General features: G+C 32.0%; 2 protein-coding genes across 5 annotated transcripts; one reads left to right on the top strand and one right to left on the bottom strand.

Moving 5' to 3' along the window:
* Positions 1–7,050: 7,050 nt before the first annotated feature.
* On the bottom strand, positions 7,051–11,517 carry LOC121770340 (PXMP2/4 family protein 4-like). Its single transcript, XM_042167086.1, has 4 exons — positions 11,075–11,517; positions 8,991–9,219; positions 7,493–7,617; positions 7,051–7,347 (listed from the first exon to the last, which is right to left on the bottom strand). Exons 1-4 carry the CDS (start codon positions 11,381–11,383, stop codon positions 7,264–7,266), a joined length of 747 nt encoding a protein of 248 aa, XP_042023020.1. The 5' UTR covers positions 11,384–11,517; the 3' UTR covers positions 7,051–7,263.
* A 1,628-nt stretch (positions 11,518–13,145) lies between these two features.
* On the top strand, positions 13,146–19,856 carry LOC121792803 (transcription initiation factor TFIID subunit 4b-like). 4 transcript variants are annotated; one of them, XM_042190903.1, is made up of 16 exons: positions 13,146–13,549; positions 13,686–13,794; positions 14,935–15,590; positions 15,685–15,780; positions 15,870–15,945; positions 16,046–16,343; positions 16,434–16,773; positions 17,087–17,214; positions 17,307–17,394; positions 17,752–17,887; positions 17,982–18,037; positions 18,235–18,291; positions 18,422–18,562; positions 18,649–18,708; positions 18,786–19,044; positions 19,426–19,856. In XM_042190903.1, exons 1-16 carry the CDS (start codon positions 13,511–13,513, stop codon positions 19,590–19,592), a joined length of 2,706 nt encoding a protein of 901 aa, XP_042046837.1. In that variant the 5' UTR covers positions 13,146–13,510; the 3' UTR covers positions 19,593–19,856. The 4 variants fall into 4 exon arrangements, with proteins under 4 accessions (XP_042046837.1, XP_042046836.1, XP_042046835.1 ...); XM_042190902.1 differs by having other exon boundaries at positions 14,938–15,590; positions 16,046–16,773; XM_042190901.1 differs by having other exon boundaries at positions 16,049–16,773.
* The last annotated feature ends 120 nt before the right edge of the window (positions 19,857–19,976 follow it).

Raw genomic sequence — 19,976 nt, 5'->3', positions numbered from 1 at the left:
TTATTTCTATCTCTCTTATTTTATCAATTATGCATTAAAACTCGTGCCTGAATCAAATGTTCATATTCATCAAGGACGAAGAGAGTTTATGCATAATCAAATTCAATATAGATATAGGGATGGATTTGGTGGAAGCAAGAGCACATCGTGTGGGCAAAAATGAATGAAGAAATTATTCTGTTAGGTAAGTAATAATAATGCCCCATCAACTTTCTAACTTTAAAAGGACATTCCAATTAATTAGAGATCCTTCAAAAAATATTGACCGACAAATACCAAATAATTGAGTCTTCACGGGAACTACAAGACTATAATTATTGTAGTAGTACATGAGTGTTATATATGTACTACTACTATATGTGAAGGAAAATTGCCACCAAAAGATTGAGCATTTTGGCAAGGCAATAATATAATATCGGTATTTAAACGTGTATTTTCGGCTACCATAACAATATAATTGTCGAAAAAACTGCGCGGTACATTTTAATATTTTATTCTCAATAATGAAATGATGGATATGAATACTTACTTAATACTTAATACAGTGGGAGATTTGGTAAACACACCAAATAGGACAAAATTCGCATCTCTATACACTATTAAAAAGTCTAATTTAAGATCCATAAAATTAAAATGAAACATGAACACGTTTCGATAGGTAATTTTAGACTGAACTTCAAATTATATGTCCCTGGAAAATAGTTGCATCTTTTAGGTCCCATAACTCAAAAAAATATCGTACTAATTAAAGTTTAAAATTTATTCGCACTATCAAAATTTATTATTTGCATTTATTTATATATTTTTAGATGTATATGCATTTCATTTAATTATTATTATTATTGTTACTCTTATTATTATATAAAAATCATGTACTTAGTGTATCATTTATTTATTATCTGCACATTATATTGCTTTGTATGTTTTAAAAATTGTAGGAGTACGTGCAAACAGTGGCGGACGCAGGAATAAATTATGGGAGGGGCTTCATAGTAAATTTTTTTATCGATATATTCCCTTCATCCTAATAAAGATGACCTCCATTTTAGCGTAATGGAATTTTATAAAGTGTTGTTTTATGTATTTAGTGAAGAAAGAGAATGAAGCAGATATAAAAGTACTTCTTTTATACAAGTTTGAATGCAGAACGTAGACTAAACGCAAAAGGTCATTTTTAAATAATACGGAGCTCATGATTAGATTGTTTCTCAGTCTTCTTCCCAGATACACTTTCTCCGTCGGCTGCCTTTGTTTTAAGTTTTTCTCTGCAATTTTAAATCTCAGCCCCTCCTTCTCATTAATCTCTCCACAATTTAGACTTCAAAGGCCTTAAACTGGAGAGGGCTAAAGACACATTCGGAAAATTTTTTAGAATTTTGAAATAGAAATATTTAAAAAAAACAATCTGGGAGGGGCTTAAGCCCCCATGGGTTGTTACTAGGTCCGCCACTGCATGCAAACTTCAAAATGCTAGATTTGAATTCAGAAAATAAAAATGAATTTAGATTAATTATGTTCTTAAAGGTTTAGGAGAAAAATAGGAAAGAAAAAGTTGGAAAATAATCTGAAATGTGATTAATGATTTTATAGAGGTATTGTGGTGATATTCTTTTAAGAGAAATGATTTATAGACATAATGGCATTGCCATAATAGGTCTAAAGTAGTAATTTTATATTATATTGTATTTATTATTAAATTAATGCTTTGCATGTATACTATTTTACCCTTAATGGTATAAAACGTATGTATGACTTCAATTAAGGAAGGTGGGTGTCTTAATGAAATTTGTGCCTAGCAATTAATTAAATTTCAAAGATTTGTAATTCATTTTTTTATTAAGTTCTCTCTCCTCTTCTCTAATTATATGTCTATCAATAAATTCTCTCTTTTTTCTCAAATTATAATTCTCCATCAATAAATTTCATTTTCTTTTTCTCCAATTATAGTTTTACATCAACAAATTATCCTTTTCCAATTTGCTCATTTATAATTTTCTATAACAATAAAAAAATTATTTATATCATTTTATCACATACAGATTACAATACGCATTTGATTAATTCCCTTTGCATTGTCTCTTCACAAAATTAATACTACTAACTTTTTATTCATTAGAACAAAATTATATATTTATGAGAATAGTAACTTTATTTCCAAAATAGTAACTTTTATTTGCAATAATAGTAACTTTTATTCCCAAAACATTAACTTTTATTTACAAGGATAATAAATTTTATTCATAAGAATAATAACTTTTATTTATTGGAACAATAATTTTATTTAACTAGAACTATAACTATTATTTGTTGCAATAATGCTTTTATTGATTATATTAATAATATTTTATTTATTAAAATTATGTATTTTTAACAATTATAATAACTCTTGTAAAATAGCAAAAATAAATAACTTTTTTCTGCAATAAATAACTTTTATTTGCAACAAACTATATTAGAGGAATAAATTTATATATTAAACACTAATTTTTGAGTTATTATAGAAACCTATTATTGATCCTTTTAAAATAATAAATTTTATTCGAAAAACAATAACTTTTCTTGAAAATATCAACACATAATGTGAACACAGTATATTGAAATGTCAATAAAATTATGTGTTGACATTTTAATGTCACTGTATTGACATTTTTAATTCACTGCATTGATGAGTTAGCAGAGTTAAAAACTTAAGAAAGTTAGCAACGGATCACTCCCATATAACAAAAGCTATAGAAAATAACACAAAAATAAGATAACGCAAAAAAATGCCTCATCATAATAACTATATTATTTTATTATAAAATTCAAATTTGAAGAAGAAATATGTTTTAATTTTAAATTTTTATTTTTTTTCATATATTAAAATAAATGATTTCATTGTTGTGTATTTTAGAATATTTTAAAAAAAGAACAAGATATTAAAGAATAGTAGTACTATATTAAGTTATCAAATTATTTTGTAATTAAATATAACATTTTAGTTATGTAGTGTGTTAATTAATACTACTATAATGGTAAATTTATAATCTGAATTAATATTTTTTAAATAAGTATTAAATTAACATGACATAAGTATATATATACATATGATTTTTTTGAAATCCATTTATAACTTTAATGCATGATTCACGTTTATCTCTAATAAATGAGCATGCATTTAGATAAATGTATTTAATTTGATTTAATTTTCCTTAACTGGATATATATCCATTTAATGTGATATTAGGTTAGATTAGTCACAATATAAAATATTATTATGGCAAAGTAACATACGGGCATTATATCTCTAAATCATTACCCTTCTTTTAAATAGTAGTAGAGTATATAACTTTAACAAAAATTCCATAATTCATGTAATAATAAAGTGCAGCGCCGCCTAATTAGTTGATGAGCAATGAATAAACACATGTATTTATTGTGTCCCACAGTTTTTAATAATTCTAATGAAATTAAAGCATTCATGTCTTGCTTCAAGGGAACCAAAGATACCACATTATATTTACGCCCTATGCATGGTAATACCCCTGTATTCGCCAAATATTTATATATTTGGTGAAAGTAGGTATATTTAGATTAATTATCCTTTTAAAATGATGGCATGCCATGTTTTTCGAAATTTTTGTGATTGGCTAGAAATTAGTTCTATACAGTCCGATTCTCAATCACATGGTCCATGAAAGAATCGACAAAGAAGGCCAGAAACGACTTTACTTAACACTTAACTATGTTACTTACAAAATCTTGGAGACAAAAGTGTAATAAATTGTGGGTATAAAATTCAGTCAAAACTGGTAGCCCTCAGGGTAGTAATAATTTTTTCACCTACAAATTTTGGATAATAAATTTAGACATGCTATATGAGATCCTTACCTTAGTCATCTATAAATGTGATATCTTGACTCATATATTCACACGTGGGAATTGGGTTATAAATTCAAAATAACTACTCCCTTCATCCACCAATAACTGTCTCATTTTTGTCATTTTTATTCATTATTCAATAAATATCTCATTTATTTTGTACTCCCTTCATCTTTCACTAAGTGAGACATTTTTTTTCAACACGAAATTTAAGAAAGTAGAGTTTTGTTATATTAATTAAATAGAAAGAATAAATAAAGTAAGATAAATAAAAAAGTAAGAAAGAGAATGGCAAAAAAGAAGGAGAAATGCTATGTGGCCATATTATGGCTGGTCATAAAATGACATTTAAGTAAATATAAATCCCGTGAATAGAAATCATTTAATTACCTTATTTAATGCTCAAAGAATGTTTACACTATTACCCTTTTACTTAAGAGTGATGCTAAATGGCCATAATGTGGCCGGCCATAAAGAGTTAATTTAGTCCATTTACATGTATAAAAAAATTAGAATTACCGATATAAACTTATATGTGTGTGAATGGACTTGTGAGTTGATACTTATCTTTGAATTCCATTACGTAAAACACATTAATATCACGAATTACTGTATACGTTGAGCAACAATCAAGAAATGACAGTAGTAATAAGTTGAGCAAAAACTACGAAAGAGCAACACTAACATGTTGAGCAACATATAATGAAGATGATATAAAAGTAAAATCAAGTAGTATTAAACCAAAAATTTGAAAAAAAATCAATTTTTTTTGTTATTTAATTAATTTATGGCTGGCCATAATGTGGCCGCGTAGCATTATTCTTTACTTAATTGCATTAGTAAATTTCAATTCCACAATCCGTTATTTATATTTCTTTTGTTTTCAAGTTCTTTCAATTTTTATTTTTATTATTTTTACCAAAAAAATTTATATATGATATATTATTTATTTAAATATAACGTGTATAACAGTAACAATAGGATTGATGCCGATAACAAAAGAAAGGCAATAATAACCATTTAAGAATAGATGGAACATCTTTTTTGGTCCACGAACTTTGCCAAAGTATCATTTTAGGTCCGTAAACCTTGAAAATATCATTTGAGGTCCACCAACTATGAGTTAGTATCATTTGAAGTATATTTTACTATTTCCAAATTTTTTTGGACGAAAATACCCTAAATACCTTAAATTATATATTTTTAATAAATTTATCATATACTCATATTTTTTATAAATATCTTTACAATATATTTTTGAAAAATTTTCTAAATATAATTTGACCTTAAATATTATCACTTAATTTTGTGACATGCAAGTAAAATTGCTTCTTCAATTTTTTATATTAATTTTTTTTGAATTGAATAAAGAACTTTTCTTTAATAATAAAAAATTGAATAAAGATCTTTTCTTGCATGTCACAAAATTAAATGATAATATTAAAGGTTAAATTATATTTAGAAAATTTGTCAAAAATATATTGTAAAGATATTTATAAAAAAATATGAGTATATGATAAATTTATTAAAAATATACACCCTTTAAGGTATTGAGGGTATTTTCGTCCAAAAAAACTTGGAAATAGTAAAAAATACTTCAAATGATACTAACTCATAGTTCACGGACCTAAAATGATACTTTGGTAAAGTTCGTGGACCAAAAAAAATGTTCCCTCTTAAGAATAAACGTGATAAACGTACATATGCAAATATAATAAAATAAATAAGCATTATTTGTTACAGGCCTATAATCAAGCATAGCTATTAGCTAGTAATCGGCCTATAATCAAGCCTAGCTAGTAATCAAGTTTAAATAAAGGATTTTTCTCATTTTCGACTAATTAAAATTTTTTAATATATTAAACTGATTATAAACTATATGAGTCTTTGTCATAACTTACCTTTATAAATTATCTAAGATTCTAATTTATTTAATGGATTTCAATTAAGTAATTTCCAATGGTCTAATTTATGTTTCTAGAATAAGATATTTTCTATGTATACTTTTTTTAAAAAATTAACTCCTATATAAGGGACGAAATTACAAATAAACTCTTATACTATAGATAGGAGGAAATTACAACTAATGTCAAGAGGGCTCGAACTCGGCACCTCATGCAATAATGTCTAAGCTCCTTGCCGCTAATATTGAAACATTGTCCCTCTAAAAAACTGAATTACTTTTTTTATAAATGCATTATATACTAAGTATAATATTTACATATATTTTGTTATAATTATGTAGATTATAATTATTAATAATTGACTTATTTTATATAAAGGAGAACAAAAATTATTAGTAACAATTGAATTATAATATCATTAGATATTTATATTCTAACTTTATAATTAATTTCACACAAAATTTAAATAATAATACAAAAATAATAAATAAAAGTATAAAAAGTGATACAAAATCAACATAAAAGAATTGAAAAGAGGGTTACATTTCTCTTTGTTGTGTTAGTGTTCAAGGATAATATAGTCAAAAATAGATAGTTGCTTTCTAGATGAAATAAATTAAAGTGAAACAGCAATAAATGTACAACTTTTTATTAATATTTTAAGTTTATGGATGGCCATAATATGGCCATTTCGCAATACTCAAAAAGAAATGACTCACTTAACGTGGGACGTCCCCAAAAGGAATATGAATCACTTAACAAATGACAAATGGGGTACTACTTTTGGTAATAGATCTTACAGTTAAAAGTATGACTCATTTCCCACTATCTTTTACGATTTATTTTTCATTACATTTCTTAAAATTTGTACCCTATCAAATTAGGCCTTCATTGGTGGAGAAACTGAGTACAATTACTCCATCCGTCTCAGCTAAGATAACACATTTCCTAACCGACACAAGATTTTATTAGTTGTTAATGCGGTTAATTGGAAAGAGAAAGAATTTGTGTAAATATAAAATGAAGAGAGTAAGAGAGTTGAATATTTAATTGGAGTGAGAAAAAAATTGGTTAGATGCATTAATTGGAAAAAAGAAAGGTACCAAAATTAGAAATGTCATCTTGGTTGAGATAAATTAAAAAGTAAAGTATGTCATATGTGATCTTACTTGGGACACATGGATATTTGTTTTGTGGTTGCCTTCCTTTTTTCTTATTAAAAATATGTTAATCTTCAATCAATAACACAATATTCAATAGCTATGGTAGATACATAGCAAAAATCTTTATCCAAATCCCATCTTAATCTCATGGTTTAGTTTCCAATTATCTCATCCAAACACAAATAGGGAGAAGATATAAGGATTTAGGGACATATCAAGAGACAATACAGATTACTTACAACCACTATATATGCCTCTTGCCTTAATGATGGAAGTGATGATCTCAACTTCTTTGTAAAATTGAAAGGAGAGTAGCCCTTCTCCAACAATTCAAGTTATGTTGGAACAGCTTTCTCTAAGCTCGCCATGTACGTCAAATATATGCTCCACAAGAACGCGCATGAACTATTCATTAAGGGCTGCACAAATCAGATGAAAAAGTGTCTTAGAGTTTCCCATACGTGGGGAAGAAAATGCGAGACGAGACCCAATTAAACTGTGTATCCTCCACGCCATGTACCCGTAATAGAGAATTAATAACCATTTTAAGATGAAGAGGAGTACCTGTAGATGGACAGGGACGACTCTGTATGTCAAGAAGTCACACATAGGCCAGTACATAAGGCCGTTTAGCAAAGTTGGAAACAGGTCTCGCTTCAATCTCGCAGCGATCTCATTCCCGTTTTCTCCTAAACATGGAAAAACAGTCATATCTCTCAAACATGCAAATTTAGTACACAGAGAAAGTGAGCAAGCAACAACTCAAAAGCCACACAAAGATTCTCGAGAACAAGGATCCCTGTGAATATGACAAAGTACATGTTAAAAATGTAAAGAATCGCATTTGGAAAGATCGACTTAAAGTGTACATAAAATAAATCCATAACAACAGTCCAATGAGGTAGATAGGGTGAGTTCATTCTATGATGGATCTGAAACCTGTCACTCAACACAGCACATATGAACTTTTTTCCACTGTCTGTTGTACAAAGAAAAAAAAATTGCATGTGGACTGAAGGATTTAGATGACAGACTGGAAATCCATTATTGGGATTTCATTAGGTAGCTTGAATGTTCATCCTACAATAAAATTGAATCCATTTAAGCCTCAGCTAAAAAGATCATTGAGTGATGGATTCGGCTTAAGGTTTCAATCTTACTACAAAAGTAAAAAAACTAAGCTAGCGAATAACCTAGGAAGATTTTAGACTACATAACCAGCATTTGCATCAGTGTTCTGTTCTTCAACTGTAGTCACCAAACAAAGGCAATCAAACATCAACAAACCCATTATCCAACTAGGTTATGGCATTTAACTGAAGCTAGCAAACAAGTATGACTGCTGCATTTAAGTCAATTTTCCTGGGCCATGGCACAGAACCTTAGAACATCAAGAAAGCTATCTTGTAAAGCAAAAAAAGGCTAAAATTTTCCAAATGAAGGAGCCTCAAATCTAAATATGGTTTGGACTTTGATAATTTTTTTTATCTGGAAAGCGAGATGTTAAGATGTTTGCTTATAAACAATGTTATGGCACCATGAAGAAGGGGAAAAATGCCAAGATCTTTGCTCCATCACCTACTTCAAGTTTCCAATTCTTGTTTTGTGATCAATATTACCTGACATTCTTTCTTCATTCTCATTTCCTTCCATGTCATGTGATGTGTTAATGTCAAAACTTGATAAACTTCCAAATTTTTCTAATTTTTGTACCTCACTAAGGAGAAATCATCAAGTATGGCTCGTCATAGAAATATCAATATAACTGTGTGAACAATTAAGAAGTTGAGGACACTACCTCATAGATAGTGATGTATCAAAATGTGACACTAACTAAAAAATAGATAATTTAGATAACAACTTAATGGGAAACTAGCATGGCAACATTAGGGTCAGAATTAACAATACATTTCAGTGTGTTCTCGAATGATATGTGCATGTCTATACAGCAACAGCTTCTTAGGAATTAGCATTTGATTACAAGATTTCAATAACTATAATTTCAAACTGCAGATACTGAAGCAAGAGTGTCACAATTCGAAGCATAAAAAGAACAGCATACCTTGAGCAGCTGCATTATAAGAAAAGAAAATGCCATTGATCACTGGCGAATAAGCAATCTGTCCCATTGCTAGTTTCTTCAATGTAGATATCATATCACGGTTTGGCAATACTCTTGCAACAAAGTTAAACCAATAATGCTGTGATGGACCTAACATAAACAGCCCGAACCCAGCAATCCTCAGTGTCCTTATTGGATCCCAAGCACCATTGGGATCCATTGTAAATAGCTGATCAATTTCAAAATAAATAGCTTACTCATATAACCAACAAAAAAGAGTGATGCTAAATGGTCATAATGTGGCTGGCCATAAAACTAGTTCATTAAAGGTATCAATATTAAACTAATATACTTGAAATTCTAATTTACTTGAAATTAGTTCATCTTAAAGGTATCAATATTTCTTAGACTAATATACCCTTATGCACAAATAACAAACTAAGTCATTAAATATCTTGGAAAAATTGATATCCTACATGTAAATCCTTTTCGTTTCTTTTATGTTTGCTTTCTTCTTCTATTTTTTTTATACTACTATTTATTATTTTAATTGCTTAGTATGTATAGTTACTTTTGAAGTCCGAATATAAATACGTTTCTTTATGTTTGCTTACTTTTCAATTTTTCTTTTTTTACAGTTATTTGTTTTCTAGTATATATTATTATTTTAATTGTTTAATATGTATAAATTACTTTTGAAATTAGAATATAAATATCTTCATGACATTAAAATTCTATAAATATTTAAAGTATACTACTATACTTAACATTAACATTTAAATAACTTATAAATAAAATAGATGTAAACATTAAACTGTACAATTATTTTTAGGTAGATATTTTCAATATTAAAAGTATATATAGAAAAACATAGTATTATTCTTAATTAAAATATAAAATTTATGGTGGAGATAAATAGGCCAAAACATAAGCAATTGGGCTTTATATAAGTACCTTTTTGCTAGTGCGCACTCTCACTCTATGTTGGACAACTTTTAAGACATTTGGAAATCAAATTCTTAAACACAAAAACCAAAACAAATATATAAAATTTTGTTTAAAAAAATATTATTAAAAATAAATAAACTATACCAAATAAGTTGTTACTATGTACGAGGTATTACATTTATAAATATTAGTAGTATAAAGTATGATACTTTAGACTCCTTCAAAGCAATGAATCTTTATTGTAGTGTAAACAAAAGTAATTTAAAACTACAATATTATATCAATCGAATTTTTATTTTTTAAATTGAATCTCCAATATATTTTTCGGATTCAAATTCTGTTAAAGGGTCGGTGAAATAAGAAGGCAAAATTACAATATGACATAATGTGAAAAATAATATTTTATAGTTCAATAGTACACAAAAATATAATGATCATTTAGTATAATAATTTATATTCATAGCATAAGTTGTGTTATGTACGAGTCTCAGTTGATATTGAAATTTGAAGTAAAAAATTGAGCAAAGGATAATTAAGTAAAATTATATTAGCACTAACTATTACTATTAATTTATTGCACTGACTTTTCTAATTATTTACAAAAATGTCATTGTGTGGCTGGCCACGTTATGGCTGCATAGCATTATTCAACAAAAGAGTAATGGCAAGCCATCAATTACCAATGTATGACAGGATATGGTAAAGGCAATACATCAGACAATCTTGTAAACTTGGAGGTGCAAGAAACATCGTTTATGTTCCACAAAATAAATTAGTCCTTGGTCCATCGAGATATTGACATATTTACTTCTCTAGCTGAAAGTGGAGTAGTAAAATTTAGCTATATCCATTTCAAAACACCCATACCTAAAGTCAATAGTTCTATCGCCATAACTGGTTAATATTCAATTGATCCAAAATTAGGGATTTGATTCATTCATTGATACTGCCAGTGAATCTTGGACTTAATCACTATAGCTAAAAAACGGAAACCTAGTGATTGTGTTCGTATCATACACACCAATTCCAAAAGCAAGACAAATTCAAAAAGCCTCAACGAAAATGCAATTTCCACACGACAAATTAAATGAATTACGTAAACTAAAATTTGTAAAATCGAAGGTGAATATAATTGCCTGTGAAGTAGTGTCAGCCGCCGCATAAATAAGGCCGGAAGACAGACTCTTGGTCAAAATCGGACGCGACTCCAACATCCCCAAATACCAGCCTAGCAATCCCATACGAGAACCCGAGGATTTGGATGAGCAAAACCGGCGGAATATGGACAGGGAAATGCGATTCGAAGACTCAGGAAGTGAGGGTTTTTTGGTGAAGTTGAGGGGGCGGCGGAATGGAGCGTACGCTCTGCATTGCTGATTGTACGTTGCAGCAAAACGGCGGCGGAGGGTATGGCCAATGGAATCGTTAGCGAAGTGAAATCTCATGGTTGGTGTTAGGCTTACCAGAGTTTGTTTGCTTAATGATTTGCTGCAGGTGCGGGGAAAGAGGAATGGTGGGAGAGTGGGATTATCAGTCGAATAGGCTGCAAGAAATTAGGTTGGCGGTTGCAACAGAACAAATTATTTTTGGCGAAGACGACGTCCTCCTGAACTACACTTTTTTTATTTGCCGGCAAATTCCCAAAATTTACAAACATGTCCATGAAGTGTGCACTATTTCCTTTTTCGTTCATACCCAAAGAATATAAACATTTCAATTTTGATAACGGTATTCAAAGTGAGACACATTCTCCACTAACAATACTTAAAAAACTTTTTCTATCTATCCCTTTCATATTTTACCAATAATGCATTAAAACTCATGCCGAACCCAAAGTTCACACTCTTTGAGGATGGAGGGGGTATAAAAATTTACATCTAATCAAAACATGGCACCTTAAACGATGGTAACATTTATCACGACAAATATTGTAATAATGCACGAGGTAGTGATAAAATGCAAACTCTGAGTATTATACAAATTTCAAACTATGATATGGATCGTTAGAAAATGTCAACATATGACAAAATAATAGCAACAAAAAATCAATACAGTTTCTACACAATGTCAACACAACATCAACCATTATTGTGTTAACATTTTTTGTTACTATTATTTTATCAGGAATGTAATCAAATGCAAACTCTAAATAGTGTACAAACTTCAAACTATGATCTGGAGCGTTAGAGTTTGGAAAATGTGTTGACAATTTGTTGAAAATGTGTTTACATTTTTTGTTGCTACTATTTGATTATTTGTTGATATTTTTTAACGGTTCAGATCATAGTTTGAGGTTTGTACAATATTTAGAGTTTGCATTTTATCACTGCCCTATTTTATTATCTGTTGACATTTTCTAATGATCCAGATTATAGTTTGGAGTTTGTACAATATATAGAGTTTGCATTTGATTACATCCCATATGTATATAGAGATAGTACATTATGGTGGTGTTCGGTTTTTCAAGATATAATCTATGGTTGAATGGTGAGATTAATTTAATCATAGAGGGTTAGTTATGACTAATTATCCCATGATTATCCATCTATGATTGAGTTGTAAGATTGAATCTCATGAACCAAACACACCACAAATTTAATCTTGAATACGATCTTGCAAATCGAACACCCCATACAAATAAATTATACATGACTAGTGTGTATAATGTACGTTTTATATGTATAAACAATTAATTGCTCAAATAAATAATTATATATTTTTTAATCACACTTAATTTAATTTGGTTATAAATAATTAATTGGTCAAAGAAAATAAATAAATTTGTTAAATCATAGAAGTAGAAGTCCATATGTTAGAATAGTGAATTTTTCAAAAATATTTTGCTATGATTTGAATTTATTGTTCAGATTAGTATTTATGGTATATTAAAAGACCTCTTTTGCAAACTTGCATTCCTCTGTTATGAACAAATGTTGTAAAATTGTTGATTAAAATTAAATACTGTAGACATATATAATCATGACAAAATATTACTATTATGCAGATATTATTAAACTAGCTTTCATTTCCTTGTTACAAAAATATAATAAAATAACTAATCACAATTATTATTATCAATGAAATAGAAATATAAAAAGGAAGAAAAGAGACCCATAAAAAAATGCAGCGTCTTTTATTAATTATAGTTATTAAGAATCGCTAATTAACTAGTACTAGTAATAAGTACTACTCCATATAGAACTAAACCCTTAAAAAGGAATAAAGCGCAGCAAGAAGGTGTGGAAACGGCGTCGTCCCTTTGCAGCTGTGATTAGGCAATTAGTAAAAATCCGTTCATCTTCAAAGCCCGCAGAAGGATACGAGCTCGGAAATTCAGAGTCAGAGTGAAAGAGGCGTCGTTTTCTGAATTTATACCCGATAATGTCCGATTAGAAGGCTGGATTTTCGAAATCGGAGCGTTTTTCGATTGAAAATCAGTTTCCAAGATCTTCGTTTTCAAATTTGTTGTCAATTTTTTATTGTTTGGTCGAGCCTTTTCCTCCTTCCTAATTTCTTCACCAAATTGCGAATCAAAAGGAATTTCTGCAGAGAACAGCTCGGAATCAGTTCTTATGGACCCTAATATCATGAAATTCCTCGAAGAAGACGAGGTTAGTTCCCCGCCGTAATGGTACATACTCGCACAGTCTTTACCAATTTATGCCCTCTGAATTTGGGCATCTTCAGTGTATTAACATTATTTTGCGTTTATTGAGTTTTTGATGCAACAACATAATTATTTGGCAGGATGAAACTATGCATTCGGGCGCAGACGTGGAGGCTTTCACAGCGGAATTGAACAGAGACATTGAAGGGAATACTTCGATGCAGGAGGATCCCTCTGATTCCAATGCCGGTAATTCTTAGTTTGAGTCACTTTAATTATGGTTCCAGTTTTTTGTACTTCTGTTATGTCTTGCTACCTTAGGTATTTTATGAAGTTCCTCCTTTTACTGCTTAGACAAAGCATAAGGGCCGGGATGGTGTTTGGTATTTTGGAAAAAAGAAAGGAAGAGGTGTACTTGGCATAGACTTCAATTTTATGGTTTAGATGGGTTTGAAGAAATTGAAAAGCTAGGGTCTTTAGCATGGCATTGAAGAGAAAATAGGTTTAGGGTATCTAATTGAGATAAATTGTGAAAAGTTGAGGTAAGCTTTTCCAAAGAAACCTATGTTATTGCATGAAAAAGATTTAGCTGTACCATGAAATGCTTTGGAGTAAATTTTAGATGGATTAGAAGGTGTGGATAGCATGAAAGTTGAGATGTTTGAAGATCCGATCCATGATAATTTTGTGGTCAAAAGTAGTACTCCTATTTATTTTCTTTCATTCACTTTTGAGGCTTACATATGTGTTCACCTCTGATATCTGATGATGTTCTTTCTCTTGGATTGAGTGGATTCACAAATTATGTGGAGCACTTCACTAAAGTGATTTTCGTCATTTCTGAACAGAACAATGTGTTTCTCTTAACTTCTTTAATGAGTCAAATACTCAAAATATTCTGAATGAACCGTATATCACTCATTTCCAAATTTATCATGTGGTTATAGAAAGTTTGTTTTTTTTATTACCTCACCTATATAAGGTTTTCGCAAGCTACTTCTGTCGATTTATAACTAAGCATGAAGGATTATTGTGAATTACTCCCTCCGTCCACGAAAAATAGGACTCATTGTGAATGGCACGGGTTTTAATGTGGAATTGGTAAAGTAAGAGAGAAGTAGTGTTAGTAGAATGTGGGGTCCATATTATTAGTAAGAGAGAAGGGAAAAAAGTAAGAGAGAAGTTGTTGAAAACTTTCCTTTTTTAAATGTGCTCTATTTTTCGTGGACAACCAAAAATAACAAATGTGCTCTATTTTTCGTGGACGGAGTGAGTATGACTGAAGAGATAGGTGCCTGTTAGTTCAGTTCAAAAATCTGTGGTATGAGACTGTTAGTTTTAGTTACTTATGTTACCATTTTCCTCTTCCATGCAATTCAACTATCCCAGCAGCCTTATCTCCAGGAAGCAGTCACATGACAAGTCAGTTTAATCCTCAGTGGCACACATCCAGTCATGACGGGACTGCTAAATTCCAGAGTGGGCAGGATATTGCAAACGTGAGAGAAAAAGACCAGCTTTCTTCTGAACTGGAGCTGCAAAGACAGGACTCCGGCTCTCAGAACAGAAAAGAGGACGATAACACCTCCCATGAGCCTAATCCCAACCAGCAGGATGAACGGAACACCTTCCCTTTACCCCAACCAGTGGGCGGGCAATTATCCGGAGAACAACCCATCAATGCACAAGTTCTGGGTCATGAAACAAAGCCAGACAAAGAATTGCAGATGAACAAATTACAAAATGTTACCCATCATCCGTCAATGACAGTGGGATCAAATGAGCAACAGACAAGTATGGGAATCAATAATGACCAAGTCATGCCTCCATTGAGTCAGCAAACTACAGGAATGTCAACTAGTAATCAACAGGCAATATCCCCAGGGATGAGTAATCCACAGACCATGACAAGCAGTAGTCAACAGTCTGTTAGTGCATTGAAATTGAACAAACAAGTTCCTTTTGGCATGTTGCTTCCTATCATACAACCCCAACTTGACAAGGACAGAGCTATGCAACTGCACACTCTTTACTTTAAATTAAAGGTAGACTTATTGCTCTTTACTGGCGAAGAAATGTTTATCCTTCTAGAATGACCAAATCATACTTATTAGCTTTATCCTGACAATCTGCTTCCAGAAAAATGAAATCTCTAAAGATGGATTTGTCCGGCATATGAGAAGTATTGTTGGAGACCAGATGTTAAAAATGGCTGTGTACAAACTGCAGACTCAGGTATGTTATGAGCATCATGTCATTTAATGCATTTATGGTTGTTTTGAATCATTGAAATGCAGTCTGATCAACTGCAAAATGATATTCAGGCTGCTAGGAACACACAAGCTGCTCCTAATCAATTTCAACCACAGCCTCAGGCCTCTGGACGACAAATGCCTTCAGGTGGTGCAATTCTCTTCAAAACCTAACCAGTCAAAAAGTTTCTTCGACGCCACATCTAATGCTAAATCTGCTAATTGCTTGTTTGTATCACAACTGCCAGCAGATTTGAGCAATTCAGTAAGTGACAGTAATGCAGCAAAACCACGTGAGATGGAGAGGCAAGCAGATTCACATGGAGCACAAGTAGGCCAGATGTCAACTTCCACTTCAGGTTTAGGTCATGAGACGAAGCATCCTGCATTTCCAGCACAGGGGCTTAATAAACAGCAGCATATGCAATTCTCACAGACATCTTTTCCACCATATGGAAGTGCTGGGAGTGGTTACCCACCTTTCCAGACAACTAGTGCTGCATCTTCTGCACCTATCCGGCCACAACCTCATGATTCTCAGATGAGGCAGGCTCCATCTCATCCTAATATGGCTGTTAATCACTTGGGACCAGCATCCCGGCCCATGAATGTGACAAACATGTCTTCATTTGATAGGTCTCATTCTCTTACTGATCCAAAGAAAATTCCAGCTGGAAGTTTGTCTCACATGAATAGCAAACCAGCGCTGCAACAAAATCAAGTCCAGTGGCCACCATCCACCAGCAAAGAACAGAAAAGTTCTATTACGTCATCCATGACTCATGTAAAACAGGAACCATCGGATCAGTTAAATGAACACCAAAGATTGGGCAGTGCTGCTTCTGGGAATCTGAATTTGAAGGATGAATCTTTTGATATACAATCATCAAGAACGGGTCTCACAGCGCCCGCTACTCTGATGCCATCGAGCTCAGTTTCCTCTCCAAGTCCCAGCCTGATGGAGACCAACATTATGGTATTTGAGACACTGGTTTTTATGTTGTGTCATCCTCATGATTGGCTTCAGGCTAGAATAATGCAATTCCTATTTTGTGCACATGCTTGTATAAGAAATCGATAAACTTATATACTTGGGAGCTATGAACTTCTGATGTGCATGCTATATGGTTCAAGACCACCCTCATTGCATGCTATATGGGGGGGGGGTGTCCTTGTTCTCTTATTTTGTTTACCAAACTCTTGTACTTAACATTTTAGGCTTGTTATATGTTTTTTTTCTTAAGTGGTCATATAGTATCTTTTATATTTTTTCTTTCTCATCTTGTCAGTCAAGCTCTCGGATTCCTTCTCTAACAACTTCTGTTGGTCTTGGAAATAATTCCAAGGCTCCCCCCAAAAAGCCTATGGCTGGCCAGAAGAAGCCAATGGAAGCACCTGGGCCTTCACCTCCATCAAGGTGCAATTTATTATCATGGATCTACAAATTCGTTGATTACAAACATATTGTTCTCAAGTTACTGATGGATTCTCATAAACTTGTTCCAACAGTAAGAAGCAAAAAGTGTCTGGATCCTTTGTTGATCAAAGCATCGAGCATCTCAATGATGTGACTGCAGTGAGCGGAGTCAACCTCAGGGTAACCCTCCTTCAACCTCAACATTATACTTGAAACATGATTATGTTTTTATTCGTCACTCTGCCTTGTTTTTGCTTGTATTCCTTATACATTAAGTTGGTGGATAGTATCAAGAAATGAAATTTGGTAGGAATAAAATGAGTTTGGGATGGAGTGATGAAGGAAAAAGGATAAAATGATTCCCATATTTGGTATCTATACAAAATGCAGTATGAATGAAATTATAATTTTTTTTTCTTTTGAGATCAATAGATCGTAATTTCTTAATTGATTTCATTACCACAACTGATATTTAGTAAATGTAGATATTGAATAAAATACACTTTGCTACTTACATGACGTAAAATACATAAACAGGAGGAGGAGGAACAACTCTTTTCTGGATCCAAGGAAGACAGCCGGGTTTCAGAGGCATCACGACGGGTTGTTCAAGAAGAAGAAGAGAAGTTGATATTGCAGAAGATACCACTTCAGAAAATGATGGTGGAGATAAGTTAGTATTACCTAACTGACCATACTTTACTTGTTTTCATGAGCTTCGTCCTCATTTTTTGAATTTAATTTGTGATCTGTATGCTTCCTGACAGTGGCAAAATGTGGTTTAAAGAATATGAGTAGTGATGTGGAGCGATGCTTGTCCTTGGTAAGAATGTGATGGCTTTAGTTGTGCTGTAAATGTGAATTTCCTATATCTTCTCTACCTACCATGTGGCACACTAAAGATACTCCATTTTACGATGTCGAAATATATTTCCTAGGCAGTCTATAACAAATTTCCCTCAAGTTTTACACAAGCATCAGTAAACTATCTAATTTATTTTTTTGGCATATTTCCTTTAGTGCACAGAAGAGAGAATGCGTGGAATCCTATCTAATGTAATCAGACTTTCAAAACAGGTTACTTTCTAAGATTCACTTTCTATAATGTGCTCATTTTTCTTATGATATGTCTGTAGTGATCAGCGAAGTATGCAACTTCATAATAATTACTTACGTTTATCTGTCTGATTTCTTGTAAATTTTGCAGCGAGTTGATGTGGAGAAGTCAAGGCACAAAACTGTTATCACCTCTGATGTTCGACAACAGATTATGGCCATAAATTCTAAAGCTCGTGAAGATTGGGAGAAAAAGCAGGCTGAAACTGAAAAGTCGCAGAAACTCAGTGAAGTAATTATCATGTCCTACCATTTTCAGTTCATGTGACCTCTGTAGAAACTGTGTGAACTTTGTATCTTGATTTTGTTAATTTGCAGTCGGAAAGTAGTACAGGAGCTGATGGTGATAAGGATGACGGTCATGGAAAATCGGTGAAGGTATTGATACTAAAATTTCTGCAATGCTGCATATGATGTGGAAATAGCATTAAATGAAGCCCTTTGTTATCATTCAGGTTAATAAAGAGGAAGATGATAAAATGCGCGCAACAGCTGCAAACGTTGCTGTTCGAGCTGCTACTGGAGTGGGTGATATCACATCAAGATGGCAATTAATGATCGAGGCCAAGCAGAAACAGGGAGGGTCTGACACATCATCTGCTCCACAGACTAACAAAGACGCGGGACGAAAGCCTTTAGCAACCTCTACAAGAAACACAAGGGAAAATCAAGATTCCGAAAAGCGGGATCCTTCTGCTGTTCTCACAACTCCTGGTAAGTTGGTAATATTGCTAGTAGTTAAAACATAATTGCCCAAAACCCCCAAAAATTGCAAAATGTCTATACTACTCTAGCAGGACCTATAACGTTAACTACACGCTCCATAATCTAAGCTTACAATTCACACAAGCATTGTCATTTTATTTTTATCTTGTTAAAACGAAGAGGCAAGGTTCGCGTAGCACTCAGGAAACATATGTGCGACCTAGATATGTTCTCGAACTGGTGTTATTAGGGAAGCTGTGTAAGCTTGTTGATCTTCTTGTCATTGTCCATAAAAATTCAGTGTATCAGATACCTTTATGTTGTATTCAACTTGATCCCATACATTACCTGTCATGTTGGAGACTTGCTGACTTGTCGTAATGCATACAGCGTCAATCAGAAAAGTGGCACGAAATCAAGTTGTTGTACCACGGGTGGCTAGGAGCGTTTCAGTCAAGGACGTGATTGCTGTATTAGAAAGAGAACCTCAAATGGCAAAATCCACATTGCTCTACCGCTTATATAACAGGGTTAGTGCCGATGCTCCCAGCGCATAATTCAACGGGCCCGTTTGGTTGTCAAGAAAAAGACATTACTGTTTGGCAATCAATCTGAGAGTGTCATTTGCATTAGAGTTGGCGATGATGCTCCTTACTCCATAGATTAGCAGTTCTTGTTGTTTCCGATCGATTTGTCTAGAACCTTAATTATATAGAATTGAAAGAATAAATTAATTTTAGATTTGATTTTGGGTCTTTTAACCATATACTGTACTTGTACTTATTATGTTCAGATATACTAGTTATAATTGTTTAAGCCAATGTTTGGTTAAATGCAAATATTGCTCCATTCGTCTTAAAAAATTGTCCCCTTTATTCATTTTTAGTCCAAAAATGTTCACTTTTTATTTTTGAAAACATTTTTACCATACATTACACATT

The sequence above is a fragment of the Salvia splendens genome, chromosome 2 (assembly GCF_004379255.2).
Source record: "Salvia splendens isolate huo1 chromosome 2, SspV2, whole genome shotgun sequence".
Classification (NCBI taxonomy): domain Eukaryota; kingdom Viridiplantae; phylum Streptophyta; class Magnoliopsida; order Lamiales; family Lamiaceae; genus Salvia; species Salvia splendens.
The sequence above is the reverse complement of the archived record's forward strand: the minus strand, read 5'-3'. Positions and strand labels throughout refer to the sequence as shown.